Source organism: Odocoileus virginianus, chromosome 22 (genome assembly GCF_023699985.2).
Source record: "Odocoileus virginianus isolate 20LAN1187 ecotype Illinois chromosome 22, Ovbor_1.2, whole genome shotgun sequence".
Taxonomy (NCBI): Eukaryota; Metazoa; Chordata; class Mammalia; order Artiodactyla; family Cervidae; genus Odocoileus; species Odocoileus virginianus.
In genome coordinates this window covers 15,457,366-15,479,739 of record NC_069695.1, presented here as the reverse complement: position 1 = coordinate 15,479,739, position 22,374 = coordinate 15,457,366, and the positions used below count along the sequence as shown (strand labels likewise).

The 22,374-nt window shown below is 44.5% G+C and overlaps 1 protein-coding gene across 3 annotated transcripts in view; it reads left to right on the top strand.

The window, feature by feature from the left end:
* SETBP1 (SET binding protein 1) overlaps positions 1-22,374 on the top strand; it is a 398,052-nt gene that overhangs the window by 17,548 nt on the left and 358,130 nt on the right. For all 3 annotated transcript variants that reach the window (XM_070452640.1, XM_070452639.1, XM_070452638.1), the window contains exon 2: positions 2,566-3,213. In XM_070452640.1, the coding sequence (XP_070308741.1) occupies positions 2,731-3,213 (483 nt within the window). In that variant the 5' untranslated portion in view covers positions 2,566-2,730. The remainder of the gene's footprint in view (positions 1-2,565; positions 3,214-22,374) is intronic.

Below are 22,374 nucleotides of genomic sequence, written 5' to 3'. Positions count from 1 at the left end.
TCTTTCCTGAACGTAACTGTGCGCCCCTGCCCAGGTCTTGCCTCATGCTGTTCCTTCTCTCTTCCATGTCTTGCCTCTTCCCACTTTACTTATTGAGGCCCCTCAAGGTCAGATGCTCTCTTGAGGCCTTCCTATGTAGTTTCCTCTCTTGTCTACACCTTGCCCAAGTGGAAAACCCTTTCTCTTCCCTTTGTTTCTACCCTTTATTACAGGAGGTAAAAATCTTCTCTGCTTTGTTTTTCAACTCTCTCTTCAAGAGTATAAACTCCTTGATGAAAAAACTTATATATTAATCATTTCTTAGGCTCTTGACTAGAACTGAAAAAAAAAAAAAAGTTGAATTTTCAGTTTTTGTGGATCTCTTACTATTTGAGTTTTAAGTTTTGGAACTTTGTGTCCTATATTCATTAGCTACTGATTTATACTACTAAATATAAGAAACTCTGAAGTGAATCATTGTTTAAATGGAAGATGCTTTCTCAATACTGATAATTCATCTACCTCTTACTCCTATCTATTCTTCTAAAGTTTAGATTTTACCTTCTTTTCTCTCATCACAGAACTGGCAGTAGCTGTTGATCTACACTGGTTCAAAGGTCCAAATAGATTTAGTTTAGGAACTTTTTATGGAGAATATGCCTCAGCTTTTGCTCTGACCAAAATATGCTTTGTAGGTAGGTACCAGGGTATTAAAATGCTACACTGGAGATCCCTGTCAGAGGGAGTAAACCACTGAACACTGCTGCCATAAGAAACATGGCTGCCAATTTGTATGAACATAATGCACAAAATGAGACAGACCTACTGGGCTTTAGCTCAGTAGTGGTAAGCAGGGACAGGCATCTTGATGCTTCCAACAGCAGTGTGTTATCTGACACCAATAAGAGAGGCCCCAATGAATATGACTTTTTAAAAATTATCTAAGGTTTTGAGCAAGTAGGCAGGTCAGTCTAGATGAGACAGGAACCTCGCCAGTAAAGAAAACAAGAAGTGTCAACTGGTCTAACTGCCTTCCTCTGCTCCTCAGTGGGGACTTTGGCCCTTTCGTTGCACGGGGCACAGGTTGAAGCTCAGTGTTGACAGCTTTGGGGAGGATGCTCTCACCAAACAGCAGCTTCTTTGCAGAGGTGCTGCATTCATTGGGTTTTCCCCCAAGTGGAAGCAGTTGTAAACATGTCTTCCTGCGGGGCTGAGTAGTTTCCAGGAGCTGATTATGTTCCTGGGCTTCTCTGGGGAGCAGGGTCCATGTTGAAGCCCTGCTGCCTTGCTGGCTGGCTTCCTCACGGGGCGTCAGCTGAAAATCTCCTGATCCCTGAGGGTGGGAGTACCTGCTCGATTTCCAGTTCTTGGCTGTTCTAAATGGGTCTTTGTGGGCATTTCTGGAAATTTCTGGTGGGCACATTTGCTGGTCAAGTCCTTAAATGATGAGCTCAAAGCTAACAGTCTAGGGTATGCTTCAATGTCTTCTGCTGAGTGGCCATTTGTAAAGGCTTGGTTTAACCTTATCTACAGCTGGGGTAGAAGGAGATGATGTCTTGAAGTTCAGGACAGCCCCAGGGCTTGAAGTTTTCTCTTGAAAATGAGCATTTGGGCTTTCTTTTGAGCTTTAAAATGATGAGTATAAAGTTGGGAATAATGGGACATGGAGTAAATAAGGGTGAAGGATAGCTTGGTGAGAAGAAAGGGAGAATAAAAAAAATCCTGCAGGGATTCCTGACACTTCCAAAGGCCTGTGAAACACTCCCTCTCTCCCCCTCTCTTTTTTGTTGTCATGTAGACATAATGCCACTTTATTTAAAGGCTAGGAAGGGAATTAAAACTGTCTCGGGTGGTTATTTTTATCTAAAAGATAGATAGCGATTAAATAACTTTTGTGTCAGAAACACATTTAGCATTTGTTTTGCATTAATCACAGCATTAGAAGTAATTTCTTACTGAACTCTTTTTGTTTTCCTTTTACAAACCTTCACCTCAGCTTTGCATTTGTTTTAAGAAATAAAGGCAAAACATGTGCATGATTAAAATAATTCACAATGAAAGATGATAAAGAAAGAACAGTCCAGAAGCTCTTCTTCTGAGGGGTTGGAGAGCTTGGCCCAGGCAGCCCAAGACTGTGTTCAGCTTTGCAGTCTGTTCTTCACATGTGAGAGGGAAGTTGTGCAAGAAGCCAGCCAGATGCAGTTTCCACAGACCTGAGTATCAGCACTTAGACTTCCTTTTGTCATGGTTGGCTTTGATGGTGACTCAGCCAGCTGTGGCTTTGCTATAAGAAGCATCTAGCTTGTTACTGGACTGGAGGACTCCTCTCTCTTTATTTTTGGACCCACAACCATAAAAATTAGTAACAATTCAATGAAAGACTATCTGTGCGTGTGTCTCCCCCTCTGCTCCCATATAATACAGTTTGGGGATGTGCACTTTCTGGTTTGATTTCTTTCAAATCATTTTTAAAAAATTTTTCTAATGCCATAGATAAGTAGGATGGGACTTCTGGAACTTAGTTTGAGTTACCTTTGAGGTCATTTTTTCCTGCCTGCCATGGCTAATTATCTCTCTGCTTCTCAGTTGCAGATCTGATCTCTTCTGAACAACCTCACGGTGTCTCCTTCCCTGGGGCTCTGAGCCCAGCAGCCGGACCACTTTCTCCTTGGAATTTTGGGTGCCGTCTCTTCTCACCTTTCCCTTTTCCCTGTCTCTCTCCTGAGAACTCTTGGCAACTGGAGGATTGTCATGGAGTCCAGGGAAGTCTTAAGTGGCTCCCGGCAAAGGGGGAGTGAGTCGGAATTCCTGCCAGTCTCCTCAGCCAAGCCCTCGACTACTCCTAGCTGTACTGGAGAACCTTTGCTGTCTGCTCCGGAGACTGGGAAGGGAATCCCAGCAGGTGGAGAACGCATGGAGCCAGAGGAGGAGGATGAACTGGGCTCAGGGCGGGATGTGGATTCCAACTCCAATGCAGACAGTGAGAAATGGGTGGCAGGAGATGGCCTGGAAGAACAGGAGTTTTCTATCAAGGAGGCCAATTTCACAGAGGGGAGTCTGAAGCTGAAGATTCAGACCACAAAACGGGCTAAGAAACCCCCAAAGAATCTGGAGAACTATATATGCCCCCCTGAGATCAAGATCACCATCAAGCAGTCGGACCAGAAGGTGTCCCGTGCTGGGAAAAATAGCAAAGCCACAAAGGAGGAGGAAAGAAGCCACTCCAAAAAGAAGGTAGGGATCCCTGTTGACTAGGTTTTTTGGTTTGTTTTTGCTGTTTTATCCTCAACTGTTAAGGGGCTACTTGCTTATTTACAAATTACTCATTTCTTTGATGGAACACTTGTGGCCTACAGAAAATGTCTCCTATGTCTTGGTATAGTATCCAGTTTAATATTATGGCTTCTACCGACTGAAAACAAAATGAAAAAAACTACAATTATATTCCTGGAAGTTCCTATTTATTGCATAGCAGCCAATTGGCTGGGTCAGATCTGGCTAAGCTGTGAGAGAATTTTGAGGGTGCTTCTTGTTTTTTTTTGGTTTAATATTTACATCTGCTCTCATAGTGAAGAGTAGGAAGTTGAAAATTTTGGTCATTCAGAACAGTCAAGCACCGTTACAACACCCTTTTGGTTTTAGTCATTTCTGTACATCTTTCTAAAATAGACAAGTTGCTTACTTGAGTGAGGAAGCCCAGTCTTTATAGTAAATTGAGGCTCTTCTCGGCTGAAAGATCATCCTCCCAGGAACCAGTGGTGAGCTTTCAAGCTGGCGCTGGAGAAATGGAAGAGACAGGGGACTGTTGAGGCTTTGTCTCACACATTGTAGACTTCTCAGGTGAAGTGTTGGATGAACTCAGTGTATTGTCATTTTCCTCCTAAAAGTCAATGTGGGTTGTGGAAAGCAGATCTCTAGGTGATTAATGATATAGTTTGGTTGAATGTATGGATCTAAGGTTTCATTGTATTTGTTTTATGTTGCAGAGGGTTACAGAGACCTCCTTTCCTGGGAGGGGTGTGGTGCTCAGCTGTGATAGCAGAGGGCTGCCCTAGTCTAGAAAGTCTTTTTTCCAGGAATCTCTGGGTCTTGTGAACAGCTCTGAAAGGAGTCCTCTTGTTGACAAGAGTTCTGGAGTTTTAGGTTGTAGATGTTAACCAGAGTCTTTGTAATTCTCTCACATCTTATTTATTAATATTTGGACTCTGGGCATGATGGAAGATAAAATGGCCCTTATGAATGAACGTTTCTCTGTTATAGCCCAGAAATAATCTAGTTTTTCTGTTGCCAGTGGTTTTTGAGCTGTGGTGTAGTCATTTTCAATAAACTGCTAAGAATCATGTTGTTTCTTTAGTGTCGGGCTGTGCGTTTCCTCATGCTAGGTGTCTCAGCTGATTTGTTGCAGTTAAAAAAAAAAAAATTGGACTAGAAAAGACTTTTCTGGGTGGCCAACACTTTCAGTTTGCTCAGACTAACCTGGTTTTCAAACATAAAGTCTTGTATCCAGGACCCCCGTCAATCCTGGGCAAGCCAGGGCAGTTGACATCTTCTTTAACATTTGGAACACAAAAAAATCTTTAGAAATTGGTGTGTTTTTACATAGCATAGAGATAAGTGCTTTCACTTCTCCTGTCCCCATTTACAACTTTGCAATGCTTTCTGGGTTCTCTGATATAAAATCAAAGATTATCTATATGTACGTGGAAACTTTTGAGATTTTTTTCAAGCAAATACAAAGAAATCCAAGCAGGCTCCACTTAGAAAGTTAAATTTTGCTTTGGAGTTGAAGTCTTTTCAGCTTTGAAAATGAATATCTTTGTCTTTGGTCACTGAGATAGCACAAAGAGTATTGTTGGATTTTTGTGGGGGAGAGCAGTCTTGAAAACTGTGAGAACTGTTTTCCCTTCATCACCATCACCGCCAGAATTTGAGCAGCAGCCCACAGTTTAGGGTGTGCAAACCAAAATTCACAATCCTAGAAAGAGTAAGTTGTCCTGATCAGTACTACTTCCTTAAGGCCGTAAGACTATTCCCAAATATAGGCATCTGCCTATTGGAATGCCCCAGAATAAAACTCTGGAATTTGTGACACAGGGATGATTTCAAAGCTGAAATGTGCAGTGGACTTCCACTCTTATATCTAAAATTCCCAAGTTGGTGATTCTCACCCAAAAAGTTGGATGCCCTTTGTGTACTTTATTGGAAAGAGAGATGAAATTGCTTCTTTGAATATGTAACCTACTAAGTATGCATTTCTAAGCCTGAGCAATTGGAGGTGGAGAGAAAAAGGGGGAGGGCTGAAATTAAATGCATAATGCTGTGTTATGCTGGCTCTGAAATGGGAATATCTATGAAAATTGCTTCGTATTTTATTTCTTTATCCTTTTTACATCATGTCTAGAGCTGGTACTTTCCAGAGATGAATCAATAAAGTTGTAAGTACTGGGTCTTAATCATTTGATAGATGATAGGAAGTTCTCTGATCTATATTGGATTAGTATGGTAAGTTTATTACTCTTTTAGTTCCTGTTGTTTCGTCAGCAAGGAGTAAGTAAAAGCTGGAGCTAAGGTAGAGAGGTGGAAACTTTGCCTACCATTTGTACTGAAAAGTTCAGTGGAATGAGTTTGCAGAATTTATTTGTATGAATGGGAACTACATGATCATTAATTTGGGACAGGGAAAAGGATGAGGATGGCATTTTGTAAGCATTAGGTCAGTGCCTTACTCTAAAATCGAGTCTTCTGGATCTTTTATTGTGAGGCAAGTTGCTCATTGAAGAAGTGTACATGGAGTGATCCCTGGGAGTCAGGTCTTTTGCTAAGCACTTAGAAAACAGCTCTGTTGAGCTGTAGAGTGGAGATGCCCCCTTGGGTGTCATCTGATCATATATGCCGACTTAGCAAACTAGTCTGTGGGCAAAATTCAGACCCCTGCCTATTTTTGTACAGCTTGCAAGCAAAGAATGGTTGGAAAAAAATAAAAAAGAGAATAATATTTTGTAACATGGAAAAATTATATGAAATTCAAATTTCAGTGTCCTTAAATGCAGTTTCATTGGAATGGAGCCACATCTATTTATTTATATTTTGGCTACGGCTACTTTTGCACTTCGACAGCAGAGTTGAGTAGTTGTGACAGAGAGTGTATGGCCCTCAGAGCTTAAACTATCTGCTGTCTGGTTCTTACCAAAAACACTTGTTGACCCTTGACTCAGGGGAAGGGCAGGGAGTTTTAGGATTATAGGGATTTGGTTTTATCTCATTTTGTTTTGAAAGATTTATCCTCCAAACTTGGAGGCTGGGAAAATGAGTGTTAGTCATCGTGTGCTTTGTTGTTGTTGTTGTTTATTTTACTTTTGCAGACCAGTCAGTTTTGTTCAAGTCATTGTTTGGCAGCCTTAGGCAAAGACAGCTTACATTGGATAGCAAATGATTTGCTTTTTCATTGTTGTTTTTTTTTTTTTTTTTGGTAAAAGGAAAGTTCTATAGGATAATTATGGCATTCCTTACATATCACAGCTAGTTGTCTTCTTTTTCTGTTTGTACATGTTCTGCTGCTGTGTGTGTGGTATACTTAAGAGCTTTATTCTGAATTTCAAACCTAGACCCAATTTTCCAAACTGGAGAGTCGTTATAGATTTTCGGGTAACATGGCCATGTCAGTAGTAGGATGTTAGGAGGGACCCATGAAAACACCACTTCATTGGCTCAGGGATGCATGGACTTGTCTAACCAGTGGACGGATCACCTCCCTTCCAAGTAAACTTAGGATGATACTTGAGATGCTGTCTGGTAGAGGATTTATGATGAATTGATTTATGTGATGTGGAAGAGCAGCATTTGGTACGGAGTGGTGACTGAGAAGAGAACTCAGAATTTCAGGGCCTCAGAATTGTTCTTTGGGCAGGTCCTGGATTGCAGATGGATCCTATAAATGCACCTTGCTCTTTATCACAGCCATGTTGTTACATCTTAGATTGACTCAGGTAAGTGGAATTATAATGTAAGCTTCCTCTATTTCCCCTCTAGGTCACTCAATATAAACAATAGAGAATATGAGAGTGAATCTCTAGAAGCAAGTTCAGGTATAACATGTGAACTTAAAGTGTTCTAGCAGTGACAGGTTTTTAAGAGGCTCTTAGCTGGCTAGAGCTTAGCAGCTCTCCTCTTTCTGAGGACTTTCTGTGGGAGTCATGACACTCACCAGGTTCAGTGGCATGAGAAGGAGAGGGGGTTCTGAGACAAGGACTGTACAGTGACCCAAGGTTGGAAGTGTGGCATGGCTATCAGCACCAACTGGCTTTGTGATTCTGGATCTGGAGTATAACCTTGCTGAAGCCCCAGTTTCCTCATCTGCCAAATAGAGATGATAGTTTCCACATGATATAACCCAATGGCAGATTTTTTTAAAAGATGGGAAATGTACATTGTACATGTTCATAGTAACAGTTCCAATTTATTGAGCCACATGGCAGACCTTCAGTTGACTCTTTTATCTGTATTTGCTTTCTCTATTAGTCCTTATGACAGTCCTGTCAGATGAGAGATATTTATTTACAGGTGAGGAAACTGAGGCTCAGTGGCTTCACCTATGCAGGAGCAGGGTAGGCCTTTGAAGTCTGTTCTTCTAGACTGTTTGGCTAATGCTGGAGTCCAGGCCCCAAGTGCCCACACTGGAAAGGGCTGCTGGAAGGTGAGGATACAGCTTGAGGGCATTTCTTTCCTACTTTCCCACACGTTAAGGGTGACAAGATCATGAGCCGGTACATTGTCTTTAATTCCAAGTGTTTCAAAGTGTCATGAGTTAAAAAGTCTTAATGTTTCCTTTATTCTGCTTATGGATTATTATTTGCTTTTGACCAAAATGCAACTTCTGTTTTGTTTCTTTGGACTTAATGTTCACCTTCACCCAGCTTCATCAGGAGAACTGGTTTTCTCTAGCAATCTCATATTCCTCAGAGTCTGCCATGGTTCTCGGAAGATGTTCAAGATTCCTTCTCAGTAATCCCACGTAGAACATCATTATACATGTGTGGAAAGACTCTGTATTCTCTTCTAAGTACTCATAACCCTCTCTTAGGAAGTCTAATAGGTTACAAATTCATTTACTCGTCCTTCAAATAGCACCCTACTTATGTCAAACCCACAAAGTATGAAGAGGAAAAAGACTGTTTTAGGTGATGCAGATGGGAAGCAAAGTCTGGCATCAGATTGTGGAGAGTGATGAATATCAAATTAGTAAATGAGTTTGCATTTAATTCTATAAATAATGGGAGTGCTCTGCAGGCTTTGAACTGCAGAAAGGAAGGGTTGCAGGTCCAGGGAACGTAATGAGAGTGATGTAGCGCAGAGAGGCACGAAAGTGGTCCCCTTGTGAGTTAGGAGGGCTGCACTAGGGCTTTCCATTTTCCCTGTAGGCTTCTGAGAAGCACATGTCTCACTTGACTCGCTATGGTGGTAGCAGTTTAGAGGGCGTGTCGGGCAGGGATGGAGATGGCTCAGGCTGCTGGACCCCTGGTACTACACCACTTCCTCCTCCACTCTGATGGGTGGTCCTGAGCACCCACGAGAGCCTTCCACACTGCTTAGGGTTCAGGTGTCCCCTTCTCTCTATCATTTGCCCAGCACCTTCTCTGGTCACTTCGAGGTGCATTGCTTGACTGAAGGCTTGCCCTCCCTTTTTCAGTGCTTGTGAATGTGATGCTTTGAACTCCAGCGTGTATGGGCTTCTTCCCCTACAACACCCTCAACCTGACTGGGACAGTAGGTCTGGCCAGCATTTCTTCATAAGAAGCTGAATTTGCCTTGTTTAATTTTATATTTTCTCTCTATAGATTTTTTATTTTAAGCAGCATGTTCCTCTTTATTCATCAGAGTACCTGAAAATTTTGTTTCCTGGTACATTCCTCTGTAGTTATTTTATAGCTAAAAACCTTTCCCACCAAGTAATTGTATCAAGCAGCCGGTAATATTTAACATCTGGAGTTGGTGTTTGGGAAAGGACACTGGACTTGGGGACAGGAGCCCTGGGCACCATCTCTGCCTCTGTTAATAACAGCTTCAATAAGAATGCTTTACTTTCCTGAATTTCAGTTTTTGTCATGTTAAAAACAAACAAAACAAAACAAAATAAAACAAAAACAGCTATTGACCTCTGAAACATTTCTCTTCTAAAAACTGGAAACTTTAAGAGTCATTCTGTTAGATGAGGCAAGTCTTCCTCTTTAAGAAAACTAGTTACTATAAACAAAATTGTTGACCTCTCTTTGGGACCCACTGTTCTGTCATCAGATTGTTTCCTTTTTGCCCCAGTGTCTAAAGGCCTAAAATCATGGGAGCAGACGTCAGAATTGAGTTTAAAAAGTGGGGAGGTTTATCAAGCTTGCATTCCATGAGGATATCCTGGGGACGTTGCTTCCCCACTTTCTTTCTTGTGTGCTTCTTATTTTTCTCCTGTGTTAGGGGTTCCCTGGGAGTTCACAGCACCGCGCTGGGCCCTTTTCCGCTGTTCTTAGTTTCACTTTGGAGTTCAACAAGGAACCTTCTTCGGTGAACTCCATACCTTTGAAGATAAACCTGTTAGAGTAAAAGTGGGAAAACTGTGTTCTGTTCTGATGGACAATCATTCGTTCCTTGAACTGTTCAGATAAGAAATAAGGGATCTGTTAGGAAGATTGCCGGCCCTGATTCCAGACCAGGTTCTCTGCAGAGAACCTGCACTAGAAGCTGGTCCCCTGTAACATTAAGCAAGCCTCTTAACCCCTTGAAGCTGTTACCTAACTGTGAAAACCAGCGGTCATAGTAACACTTCCTTGCTGGTGTCTTGTGGGGATGAAAGTGCCTGGTATGCTTAGCACAGCACCTCACTCAGTATGCACCACTTTAATTCCTGTTCTGCATGTCTCTCTTCCCGCTCACCCACAGGACCTTCCTCAGTACCAGCATGGCTAGCCACACGGCGCCCTGCAGTTGTGCTAGGTGCTCAGAGGCGTGGGCTGTCTCAGAAGCCATATGCTTTAGGCTGATCCTGTTTTTATACTGCTCATGGTTATGTTGAATTGTGATAGGTGGGTTGCAGTACTAGTGTCTTATTTCTGATGCTTGCATAAGCACCTACTAATCAAACATGCCTCTAATGCTATTATTATTATTTATTTTTTGGTGCTAAGAATTGATATGGGGATTTATTTAGAGTCGATTCAAAGGTCTTTTATCTTTGACAAAAATATTTTATCTTTGTGGTCACTTATCTGCCAAACCAGGATTGCTGCTGAGCTCAAAGCATGACTCAAAATGAAACTTTCAAAGTACTGTCATAAGGACGACCAGATGGGGTTCAGTTGGTGTTTCCTTGCATCCCTGCCACACTCGCAGCATTTGTATAGTCACTCCCCTTCTCAATCATCAATTCTACACATGCAAAAAGTCCTCTCGTATCTGCATTTTCAGTTGACCTTCAGTTACATTACCTTTTTCTTTTTAATAAAAGGCAAAAGAAATAATTCCTTTTTGCCCTTCTCTGCCCCATCCTTTGATTCTTCTGATTCCTGCAACTTTAAGTGAAAAACATTCACTTTCAAAACGCTGAAATGCAGGACACCCCAGGATGTCCCCTCCTGCCTTCCTTGTTCCTGAGACATGAGTCACTTTGGTTGGAAAGTCGCTGCTTAAAGACTGCCTAGGCAGACAGCGTGGGGATATGGCAGGGAGGTTCTCGGAGCCTGGGCCGCAGCCATTGGTTCAGGCTCCTGACTGCCTTGCATGCAGAAATCAAAGCCAGGAGGCAATGAAGCCTTGTGCTGTAGAGGTATTTTTTATTCACAGTAAGCTAAAAATTCATATTATAATTTGCACATACCAGACTACTTTGTGGAAATGGTTTCAACTTGTTTGGTTCTCAGGATGACTTGACTTGGAAGGTAGCATTAAGGCTCTGCTCCCTGCAGCCCCCACAAGAGGAACCAGTGGCCAAAGGGAGAGGCGGCCAGTGGGGAGGGCGGAAGCTCAGCGGAGCCGAAGGTTCCCAAGAGGTGTGCCGACTTACACAGCATGCAAACACCCGCATGGACTAGCAGTTGTACCCAGAGCATGGAGGATCCTGAATTACGTGCTGTCTGGTGACGTCGAGAGCCCTTGGTGCAAGCTGAGGCTGCTGTCAGAGCGTGTTGGAACATGGACAGCCAGTCAGAGCCCTGCACTAAGGGCAGGTTTCAATGACATCACTTCTAGGGCTCCTTCCTAGCTTCCATAGTGTTCCATTGAATCTTGCCCTAGGAAGGCCAGGGGCCTCCGTCTGTACCTGCAGTGTGTCTTTGTCTCTAAAGTCCTAGGTTTGTTTTTTTTTCCTGCCTGCCCCTCCATCCCCAGGCTCACTTCTCTCGCCTTCCCACCAGCCTCTGACCTCACCAGAGGAAACAGTGGAGGCCTTTGTTGACTCTGAAAAGTCCAAGTAGTTCCCACCTTGGTACCTGGCCCATGAAGCCATTTGATAATCATCATTAGTATCAAATGCAGGTTGCTTCAGTGGTTTTTCCTAGACCTTGTTTATTGTGGTTTTTCCCACGTTGTCTTCTTCGGCTTTCACAAGTTTCAGCCAGTTTCACAGTGGGGAGGATCAGTGGAAGTGGAGAAGAGGGGGTACAGAATTCTTGAAGGGATATGAACAGATCGCCATTCTGTCCCTCATGGTGGGCTACCATGCCTTCCAATAAGAAGTAATCATTTGCAGGTATGAATGTGCCCAGGAACGTGGGCAGCCTTTCGTGCCAAGCCAGTTATTCATTTGTTCAGTGCTGTGAATGAAAACACGTTCACAGCACTGAACAATTAGGGGATTTCAACATTGTTCACTACAGACTGTATCCCTGGAGAACTGTCTTAAAGGAGTTGCTTCTCATGGTGGATCATGAGTATAGCTAAAGGGGATCTATTTGTTGCATACAATGGGGATCTGTGATTCCTCCATCTTTGTCCTTTCAGGCGAGCAAGAGATGGACACGGATTTATCTGGTTGTGTGGCTCTTTCTTGCACCATCAGGTTCCAGAACTTACCAATCTTCCATTGGATTCCTCCCATTGACTAAGTGGCAGGTCAGCATCATGCTGGGATGTGGGTGCTGTTGGGTCATGAAAGCAGCCATGATTAGGAGATCCAGAAAGGGTCTGAGAACCAGGAGTTAAATCTGACACAGGCTAGAACCTGGCACCAGATCAGGAGACAGGTGAAGGCCAACCACAGAAGGTATGGGTCAAAAGGAAAGAATGGGTCCACAGCTGGGTCACACTTCCAGCATCTTGGACTTCACTAAAAGTCAGAAGAGCCTCTGAATGGTTCCATTTTAACTTCCTTTGTAAACAAACAGAAGACACCTTTCAAAATTCCTCATGGACAGTTATTTGGCTGCTTCTCAATGGCCCTCAGGGAGGAGACTCGCTGCAACCTCTTGAGGCAGCTCTGGTTTTAGTAAAACTCTTTCTTACATTGCACTAAAATTATTCTTTTAAAACATGACTATTTCCAGTTCCTGAGACTGTTTCTGGGATTCCAAGGTTTTTGGATGCCAAGGCACCTTGGTTCCTGTGCCAGGGATGCTAGTTTGCCCGTGTCCTTCCTAAAAGGCTTCAGTGGGGAGGGCTCCCAGAGCAGAGGACAATACCAGCAGGTGGTCTGGCTGCAGGGGGTTGTGCCCTCCTTTACTGTTGGTGTAGTATCTCTCCTAACAGGTCCCTGGGCTCTTTCGGCTTTCTGGCAGCTTCATCATTGTTGGTGTATACTGAACTCAAGGTCAAGGAGACTCCAACTTAGAATTGCCTTCTGCTCTTTTTGAGGGTCTAAACCTTTACATCCTATGTGTGCTGTGCTTAACCGCTCACTCGTGTCTCACTCTTTGTGACCGCATAAACTGTAGCCAGGCTCCTTTGTCCATGGGGATTCTCCAGGCAAGAATACTGGAGTGGGTTGCCATGCCCTCTTCCAGGGGGATCTTCCCAATCCAGGGGTCACACCCAGGTCCCCAGCATTGCAGGCAGATTCTTTACAGTCTGAGTCACCAGGGAAGCCCATGAATACTGGAGTGGGTAGCCTATCCCTTCTCCAGGGGATCTCCCTGACCCAGGAATCAAACCTGGGTCTCCTGCAGGAGGATTCTTTACCAGCTGAGCTGCCAGGGAAGCCCGGACATCCTACATACAGTGGTCCAAAATGTAGGTGTTTGCATTATCCTTATTATCATTTCTTTGGGCACAGTTCTTGACAAGCATCTAGGTCAAATATTATTCAGATGGTCTGGTTAGAGTCTGTGGACTACACAGAAATAGGGCCACTTTGAAATGTAGATGCCCTCTCACAAAAGAGTTCCTCTTTTGTGGTTGCCTACTGGGGCATCTCTACATGGCTCTCCACCATCTGTGAACCTGGTTTCTCAATTACATAGTGGCCTTTTTGGATCTAACTAAAAAGGTTTTAAAAGTGCATCATCAAAGGTATTTTCTTCTTAGTTATAGGGTAAGCTCTCTGAGGACAGAAGTTGCATCTTTTATTTCCCTGCCTGGGTATTAAAGAAGTTCTTGTTAGCTGTGTGCCAGTGAAGGTAGTTCTATGGGAAAAAAAACTTTTTTTAATCAAAATAAGTTCTGCGTAGTCAGCCCTGTGTATTTTGCATTGGTTTTTAAAAAACATCTAAAACCTTTCATCATGCTGTCTTTTCTGTGGTCTCATCCAGATATACTGTAGCAGAGCTGAAGCTTCTAAATTCTGCATGAATCTACAGAGTTGTATGGTGTATTCAGCATAAATGCTGCATAGGGTTTAGACAGTTCTTATTTGGAGGAATTGATCTCAGAGCACTTAGGGAAAAACCCAGGACAGTACAAGACTGTCAGAATGAGTGTTTCAGATAGTGCATAGTATGGAAAATTGGTGACAATGCTCTCATCTGCCCAGCACCTTTGCGAAAGATTTGGATCACCCAACTGTGACCTCTTTATGGATTGTTCTTGGGATAGTTCCGTGAAGTAGCTGTTAGTCCTCCCTGTTATAAAGACTGAGGCAGAGACTTTGAGGGTTTTTAATCAGGGTCTCCCAGAATTACAACCAAGGGAGAGGGAGTGGGGAGACTCACATCTACATCAGACCCTTGGATTCCTGGTTTCTGGCAGCAGGAAGCCATCCCTGAATGGTGCACTTTAGCTGGTCCTGCTCTTACCTCCTCAAGGAGAGAATAATTGAGTTTTATGCAGACCACCTAATTGCTCCTCCTGCATGTCCTTGATCTAGGCTGTGGGTGGACCTGGGTGTTGTAGCTTCATCTGGGAGACACATAGCTCTTTTCTTGGACTCATAGCCACCTCCCTGATGGAGAATATTCAGCAGGACATGGCCACAGTGAGACCTGGTAAGAAGTGATGGCTGGCAGTGCATGCAGCATGGGGCGATGGATAATAGGCTCACTGAGACTTAATCTAGAGCTGTTTACAAAAATATTCTCAAATATCCTGGTTTGGGCTGAAAATGTGGGATTTGGCAAAGGTCCCTTCCAAAACAAGATTCTGTTGAGTCCTGTCTGGCCTGAGACTTGAGGGAAGGGTGGCCACCCTGTGCTGGGGATTCTGGTTTTGATTTCTTCTTCTGCCTTTAGCAAGTGAATCTCCCTTTCCTCATATTTAACAGGGCATTAATGCTGCTTCTCTTTCTTACACATTGCTTTGAAGATAATCTGAGTGGGTGGTTGTAAAAGGGTTCTGAAATGTTAAAAATGCAATGGGAATATAAGACTTTTCTGTAGAACTGCCCTATAGTAGATTATTAACAAACTGTGGTCTCTAATTAAACTTTTCCAGGCTTCCTCCAATATGCCCCCATCCCTAGCCTCTCTCTACCCCAGCATTGGATAAAGGCCCCAGACGTGCCCGTGATAAACAGCAGCTGCAGGTTGGACATGATCAGTGGCCTAGTCCAGGTCACCACCACATGGAGTAATTGCCCTTTGTGAAATTCTGGGGCAAGAGGTCAGCCCTCTTTCCCCATCTTTGTCACTTCTCAGTCATCTGTATCCCGGTGGCAGTTGTGTTATCCCAGCACCCTTCCCCTCCCCCCTACCTCCCCACCCCACCCCCCTCTCATGGAGCCCAGGAAAAAACCATCTGCTGAGTTGGCTTTCAGAAGATTTTTTTTTAAATACCAATTTCCCTTTGTTCCGAGGCAACCTCCAATCAGAGCTGGGGTCTGCTGGGTTTGGTGAGAGGCTGGTATTGTGTTTCATGCTCCCGGAGGAAAGGTTGTCCACTTGCCTTTCTTTTTGATTCGATTCCCTGCCATTCTGCAGGAGAGGCAGAGGTTGCAGCTGCTGCTGTCAGCTGTAAATGGGGGACCCCCTTGTTTAAGAACATGCATGCTAATCCTTTAGCGGGGGGTGGAAAAAACAAAAACAAAACAGAAAAAAAATTAAAACCATCACTAGCGACAGTATTTCTTCCTGTTCCCACCTCATTTTGTAGGTCACACAAGATCCTACTGGTTGCTTAAGCTTAGGGCTTGTTGTCCTTGGATGTTCGCTTGAAGGTCTTTTGATGTCCAGCTTCTTATGTTTCCTGATTTCCTGCTGAAGAATATGAACTGTGCATCAGAGGCAGAAGAGAGTCATTCTTTGATGGAAAACTTGAATCACAGGGAAAACCATTGGCCGTGAAAGCCACCATTTTGTTGTTGAGCTGGGAACCTTGCCAAGCACTTGACACACACTGCCTACCGACTCCTTCCCACCATGGCGGGGAGGTGTTTTTATCCCCGTTTTGCAGTTGTGTGCAGTGAGGTACAGAAACCTCCAGTGCCTTGCCTCCGTCTTAGGATTGGGAAGCTGGGATTCCAGCGTGTCCACCCTCTAAGCCCTGAGGCAGCTCCTCACTTGGGGCTCAGAGGGACTGAGCCTAAGATGGGGGCCTGAGATCCTTGCTTTCTAACCCTGCCCCCCGAAGACCCACAGGCAAGGGGCCTTCTCAATGCTTCCGTTCCTCTGTAAACTGGAACCAGATTAGCTAGATCCCAGAGAACTCAGAGGGACTGTTTGTTCAAATCTCCTGAAATTTTTTATAAGCTCTTCTATTCCTGAACCTTGTGCATTGGTTGTCTTTTTCTGGCACCCTCTACAAGATGAGGGAAAATCATCTTAGCAGGTTTTGGAGATGAGTCAGTGGCCTCTGAGATAACTTCCCAAGTGGTCCTACAACTTTGGGCAGAGAGCACCCTGCCGGCCTCTGGCCTTGCACCCCCAGCCCTCACTTGCCACGTACGCTCCCAGCCTTCACTCGTGGGCATTGCTGGGTGAGAGCCTTTTACAAACTAAAGGATGTGTTTTGCTCCTTTGTCGTAATGAGATGATAGATCGGGAAATGAACACATGATGAATTCTGTAAATTGGTGAAACCCCATAAAGCTGTTTTTTAACATACCATCTCCTTTCTCTTTTCACTGTTAGGCTGGAATTATGACCCGGAGCACTGAGGGGCTGGTGGATCTGCCTAGAATGGAATATAAAATAAAACAGACACAACAGAAAGAGAGAGAAGCCGGGGGCTTCTCTTTTGCTTCCTCCTGAGGAGATAGAATTTTCCAAGATAACTTATAATGCCTGTGTGTTTGTGTTTATTTCAGTATCTTAAGATACATTGTAAGCTCCTGTTAATGTGAATTATAAGAAATATAGTGACTTGACTTAGAAATCAAGTCAGTTTTACACTTGAAAATATCAGTGAAGTCCATGTTCAAAACCTTACTCTATGAACTGAAGTAATTTTTACTAAATGGTTTCTCCTTCACTTTCTAATACAGTCCATGAGTAGAAACAAATCTTGCCTGAATCAATTCAGAGAGAGAGCCAGAGAAGACATGAGGACGCACTGGATTAGGTGTGAGAGGTTCTAAGTGATGGTGTCCGTAAGCTCGGAGACAGTGGGTGCAGGGGCAGTGGGCCTGGGGCCAAGAAGAATGGTCCCTATACTCAGCTCTGCCAGCTGACTCAGGCTGTACTTTGAGTTAGCCAGGGTCCCTTTCTGGCTCTGTTTCACCTGAGGCTTCAGTTCTCAGAGGTCTGAGAGCAGGAGGACCAGGAGGAAATAGCGAAAGGAGAATGTTGACTTCAGAACAGTGGGCTCTGCTAGACTTGAGAAAGGGGCCCCAGCAAAGGGCCACAGAGCTGAGCTGAGCAGTGCTCGGTGCCCCTGCTGATGCTAACTGTCCATTCACAGAGCTTCCTTTCTTCTGCCTCACTGAGTCATTCATTCACTCATGTAATAAAAGGTATTTTCTTCATTGCCTTTGTGTGGTATGTGTCCTTGAGAGTTTGAGTATAGAAAGAAGAAGAGAGAAAAGCAAGGTTGGCCAGAGGCGTGAAAAAATCACATCATGGCTTTTAGCAGAAGGAGAGGAACCCAGAAAAAGTAATGGAGAAAATGGAAGTAGAAATCTGTGGTGTACCGGGGCAAATCAGGTACAAGAGTGGAGGCCATGTGAGAACTGGCCCCTGGAAAGGAAGGGAGAGAAGGATAGCGGCTGAAAGAAATGGTGGGGGGTGGGGGCGGCGGGCAGGGGAATTGTTTATGCTTATGGGCTGGGGGAAGGGCTGCCTTTGCAAGGCTCCCTCAGTCCAGGCAACCAGTGCAGGGGAAGGATGGAATGACTGGTGAGAAAGCGGGTGCTCTTGGATGAGCTTGGCCTTTGGTCCTGGACCTCTCAGAAGTCCTTATTGCTCCACCTGAGGGACTGATGGCTTTCTACTAGTGTGGAAATCACTGCTCACATCCCCTTGGGGGCAGCTATGCAGGTGGGCCTGAGAAGGGCTGCCGCGGGCTGGACCAGCTGTGCCCCCTCCACCTCCTGGGAGGAGCAGGTGCTGAACTTCTGGATGCTGGCTTTCCTTCTAGCCTAATTCCTAAATGACAGCTGACCTTTGCTTCTGATATTAGGCCTATGGCAGAACCCACGCCTTCGGGGCCTGACTGCCGTGCATCAGTGGCTGCTTCAGCTCATCTCGTTAAGCGCACGGAGACAGTTGCTGGTCCTTGGAGCTTCTCTTTCTCAAAAGAGACAACCTAGTTGTGGGAGTTCACCCTGTAGACAGTGGAGGCAAGGAGCTAGAGAGGAAGACATATATTTAGGAAATGATCAAAGTGAAACCTAGAGAACATCAGAGAGGATGCACAGTCACATCCTTCTGTTATGTTTTCTCTGATGAGCTCTGTCTGAGGAGCCCTAAGAAGGTGGTGTGGTTTCGTGTGTGTGTGTTAGAGAGTATTCAGTGTTATGTGTACCTGCATGTATGTGTGTGTGTAATCTGGCCTCTGGGCAGGTAGATATTGTATATGATGCAATAGAGCCCTAACCGAGAAGCAGATTAGTCGCTGCCCCTAACCACCTGGGTTTTCTCACTGCCTCTGTTCTTAGGAGTCCCGTCTTGAAATGAAGGCAATGAAGCAGAAGTTATTGGAGTCTTTTCCAACTCTCATATTCCAGTAAATTGCCATAAAAATATGGATTCATGTAACTAGGAGACATATTAATAATGGGCTTGGCTTGACCTAATTATTACTTTAATAACGTGCATAGTTTTGAAGTAGTCACCTATGAGTATAAACTACATATTTATTTGAGAAAAGAGAGGACATATTCTGTGATAGCTGATGTGAATGATGACTAACAGTGAAAAAGACGGGAACTCATGTGGGTACCTGGGCAGGCAAAAGGATGCAGAGTCATTCCTCCCAGTTTATATGGACTTGTTTGGCATTCAGAGAAGGCTCTGAGCTTCACCTCTTGTTGGGAAGGTTGGGTCCAAGCAGGATGGTCATTCTTGTGCCAGATGTTGGGGTGTGTGAAGAGTTCAGAGAAGGATGGAGAAACAGAGGAGGCTTGAATGGATCTTGATGGAAACAGAGAATATAGTTCAGTTCAGTTCAGTCGTGTCTGACTCTTTGCGACCCCATGGACTGCAGCACTTCTCCCTGGAGTTTACTCAAACTCATGTCCATTGAGTTGGTGATGCCATCCAACCATCTCATCCTCTGTCACCCCCTTCTCCTCCCGCCTTCAATCTTTCCCAGCATCAGGATCTTTTCCTATGAGTCAGCTCTTCGCATCAGGTGGCCGAAGTATTGGAATTTCAGCTTTAACATCAGTCCTTCCAATGAATATTCAGGACTGATCTCCTTTAGGATGGACTGGTTGGATCTCCTTGCAGTCCAGGGGATTCTCAACAGTCTTCTCCAACACCACAGTTCAAAAGGAGGGAAAAGCAGCTTCGGTATTTTTGAGCTGTGGTCTGGGGGCGGGGTGCTCACTGTATGCCTTGAACCCATTGGGCTGGCTTGCAGGGTTTACCTGGAAATCCAGAGTGCAGGAAAACCTTGGGAGAGCAGATGAGGGATCTGACAAAAAAGTTATGATACCATCCACCCCCACACTGGGGAGCAGAGAGCTGGGGAGTCTGTGCAGAGCTGCTTTAGGAAATCAAAATATAACAGCATTGGAGGGAAGTGGGCCCAGAGTGGCCAAGAAACAGGGGCCCACTGCAGCACACAGTGAAGAGAGAAAGTGCCCTTGGTTTTTGCTGTCACACCGAAGAGGACTAAGGCGACTTCAGCAGGTGAAGAGGAACGGCCTCTAACATTTTGATTCCTGTGACTTCGAGAAGTTCAGTCGTTTTCTTGAGAATCCATTGACTGTGTATTAGGGACCCGTGCTTCCCTGGTGCCTCAGATGGTAAAGAACCTGCCTGTAATGCGGGAGACTTGGTTCAATCCCTGTGTTGGGAAGATCCCTAGAGGAAGGCATGGCAACCCACTGAGTTGAGAAGATCCCCTTGATGGAGGGCATGGCAACCCACTCCAGTGTTCTTGCCTGGAGAATCCCCATGGACAGAGGAGCCTGGTGGGCTACAGTTCATGGGGTCGCATAGGGACACTTACGAAAAGATGATGAGAGAGTGCCAGAAGAGCTTGAGGTATCTACAAAAGTTCCAAATCCAGCATTTTGCCGTAGAGTTTTATTTTCAACTGTCTGCTTCACTGTTGTGTTTTCTGCTGTGCTTTGCACCCATTCCTCTGCTACTACTGAGTTCGCCAGCTCAGTATGTGTGTGTGTGCTAAGTCACTTCAGTTGTGTCCGACTCTGTGCGATCCTATGAACTGTAACCTGCCAGGCTCCACTGTCTATGGGGATTCTCCAGGCAAGAATACTGGAGTGGATTGCCATGCCCTCCTCCAGAGATCTTCCTGACCCAGGGATTGGACCTGTGTCTCTCAACGTCGTCTGTGTTGGCAGGCAGGTTCTTTACCACTAGCACCACCTGGGATGCCTCCAGCTCAGTACAGGACTCAGTAAATCTCTGCTTCTCTACCCCTTCTGCAAACAGGTGAAATGGGAAAGAAAATCCAGCATATGTTTGCCTCCCCCATCACCTCCTCTCAAACCTTTTTTTAAGTCCTTTAAATGTGAACTGCCCCTACACAATGAGGAGGGACAAGTTGCACTTTTCGTGTGTTAGAAAGGAACAAAATGCATATGGCCGTGATGGGGACTTTCCCCCACCTTTTGAAGGCAGGTGTGAAAGAATGAATTAGGGCAATGATGTGAAAGAATGAATTAGTTATGGCAAATCTCATTAGTGTCCCTTGTAAGGAGAGAAGCTAAGCCATCTGTGGCCACTTGCAAAATTGTTTCTTGTTTGTTCAGGCTCCTGCTGAAGCAGATCTTCGTGGCTTCTGATAATTTGCATACTATCACTTGTTTGCCAACTGGATGTTGTCTGGACATGTGTAGGTGAGAGGATGTCTGAGTGGACATGTATGTATATGTTGGTGTGCTGTTGAAATAGATATCTGGGGGGCTGCTTTGACTGGGCTCTGGGCTTAGGAGGGGAATCCTGGGAGCTCCTATGTTATTTTTGGACGTTCCTCGTCAATGTCTCCAAGCCTTTTTGTGCTCCTGTCCCTTCTCCTCTAAGTCTCCCATCATCGCTTCAGCTTCCAAGTTCTTAATTGGTGGTGTGTATTTTGAAAGAGGCAGAACATATTTAGGGCAGTTTGCCTCCTAGTTAAAAGCTAAGAGAGGTATGTGCCTCTAGTGTGACCACATAGTTCTATGTCAAAGATATTGTTGTTCCACCTCCATTCATTCTACAAGTGTTTCCCGTGAGCCTACTGGAGACAAGTGGTGTATTGGATGCTGTAGGGATCTAAAGGCTGCATGACCTCCATTACCCCTGTCTTCAGGGAGCTTCCATGAGTACAAGGGATGCATGATCAACGCATGCTCCGTGGATGGGCTGAACAAAGTTCGGAATGTCATGCATGGAAGGGTTGGTTATCATCACCCAGTGACCACTGAAGTCCGCCCTAAGGGAGTGTGGGAGACAGAAGATTGTGCAGGGTGTGTGGTCAGGAGGGCTATCGTGCTAGACTTCTGGGATTTCCAGACTGGCATCCTAGGGAAAATGGCAAACACAAACCTGCAAAAATTAAAAGGCAGAAATGCTCGTTTTGCTTATCATTAGGCCATCCCATGGTAAAGTTTATATAATAGGATAAGAATCTGGGGCAAAAGTTTGAGTTCTTCTGTGTTTATATCTAGTCACACCAGTAATTTATTCTCTCTGTGATGTTGCCACACTGCACCTAAATTTCTCTTTTGAAAAAAAAGGACATCCTGCTTTTTCCTTCTTTTCCTCTTACTTTCCTTTATACTGGGCAGACTCGGGCTATAAAAAGGTTGGTGCTTTCATCTCTTCAGAAGATCCTTTTTTATACTGTAGGGGGCATTCTCCATATCTATCTGAGTGGGTCAAACTGCTTCCCATTGCTCGATGGATACACATAAAAAAAATTAAAGCTGAAAGAGACCTTGAAGATCATCAGAGCAATCTTTCCTTTACAGATGAGGACAGAGTCCAGATCAGAATGTCTCATGATTTGTCAAAGATCCCATGATCAACCAGTGACAGTCCGGGAAAAAACAATGCTGGGTGCTAAAAAAGAGACAGGGCACTTGATTACTGTGGCCTTCCATTGCCACTGCATGGGAGTCTGCCTGCCTATTTGCTTGGCCCATCTTAGTACAGTTTGGTCCTTTTCTCTTGAATCCTCCTGAACCTACATGGCTCTGGTCTAGGAGGATCAAATAAAGGAGCCTTTATTTCCTGGCTGCGCTGTGCATGCAGTATCAGAAAAGAGAGACTGAAAATGGAGGTAGAGAAGAGAAAAAACATTTGTCTTTTAATGCTTGCCTGACATGAAAGCCTCACTGGCAGGCACTTTTTGAGTACTCAGCTAAATAATGGTTGCAGCCAAGACAAAACATAAAACTGACCCACTAGTTATGTGGTTACTTAAACATGATTTACCCTGCAT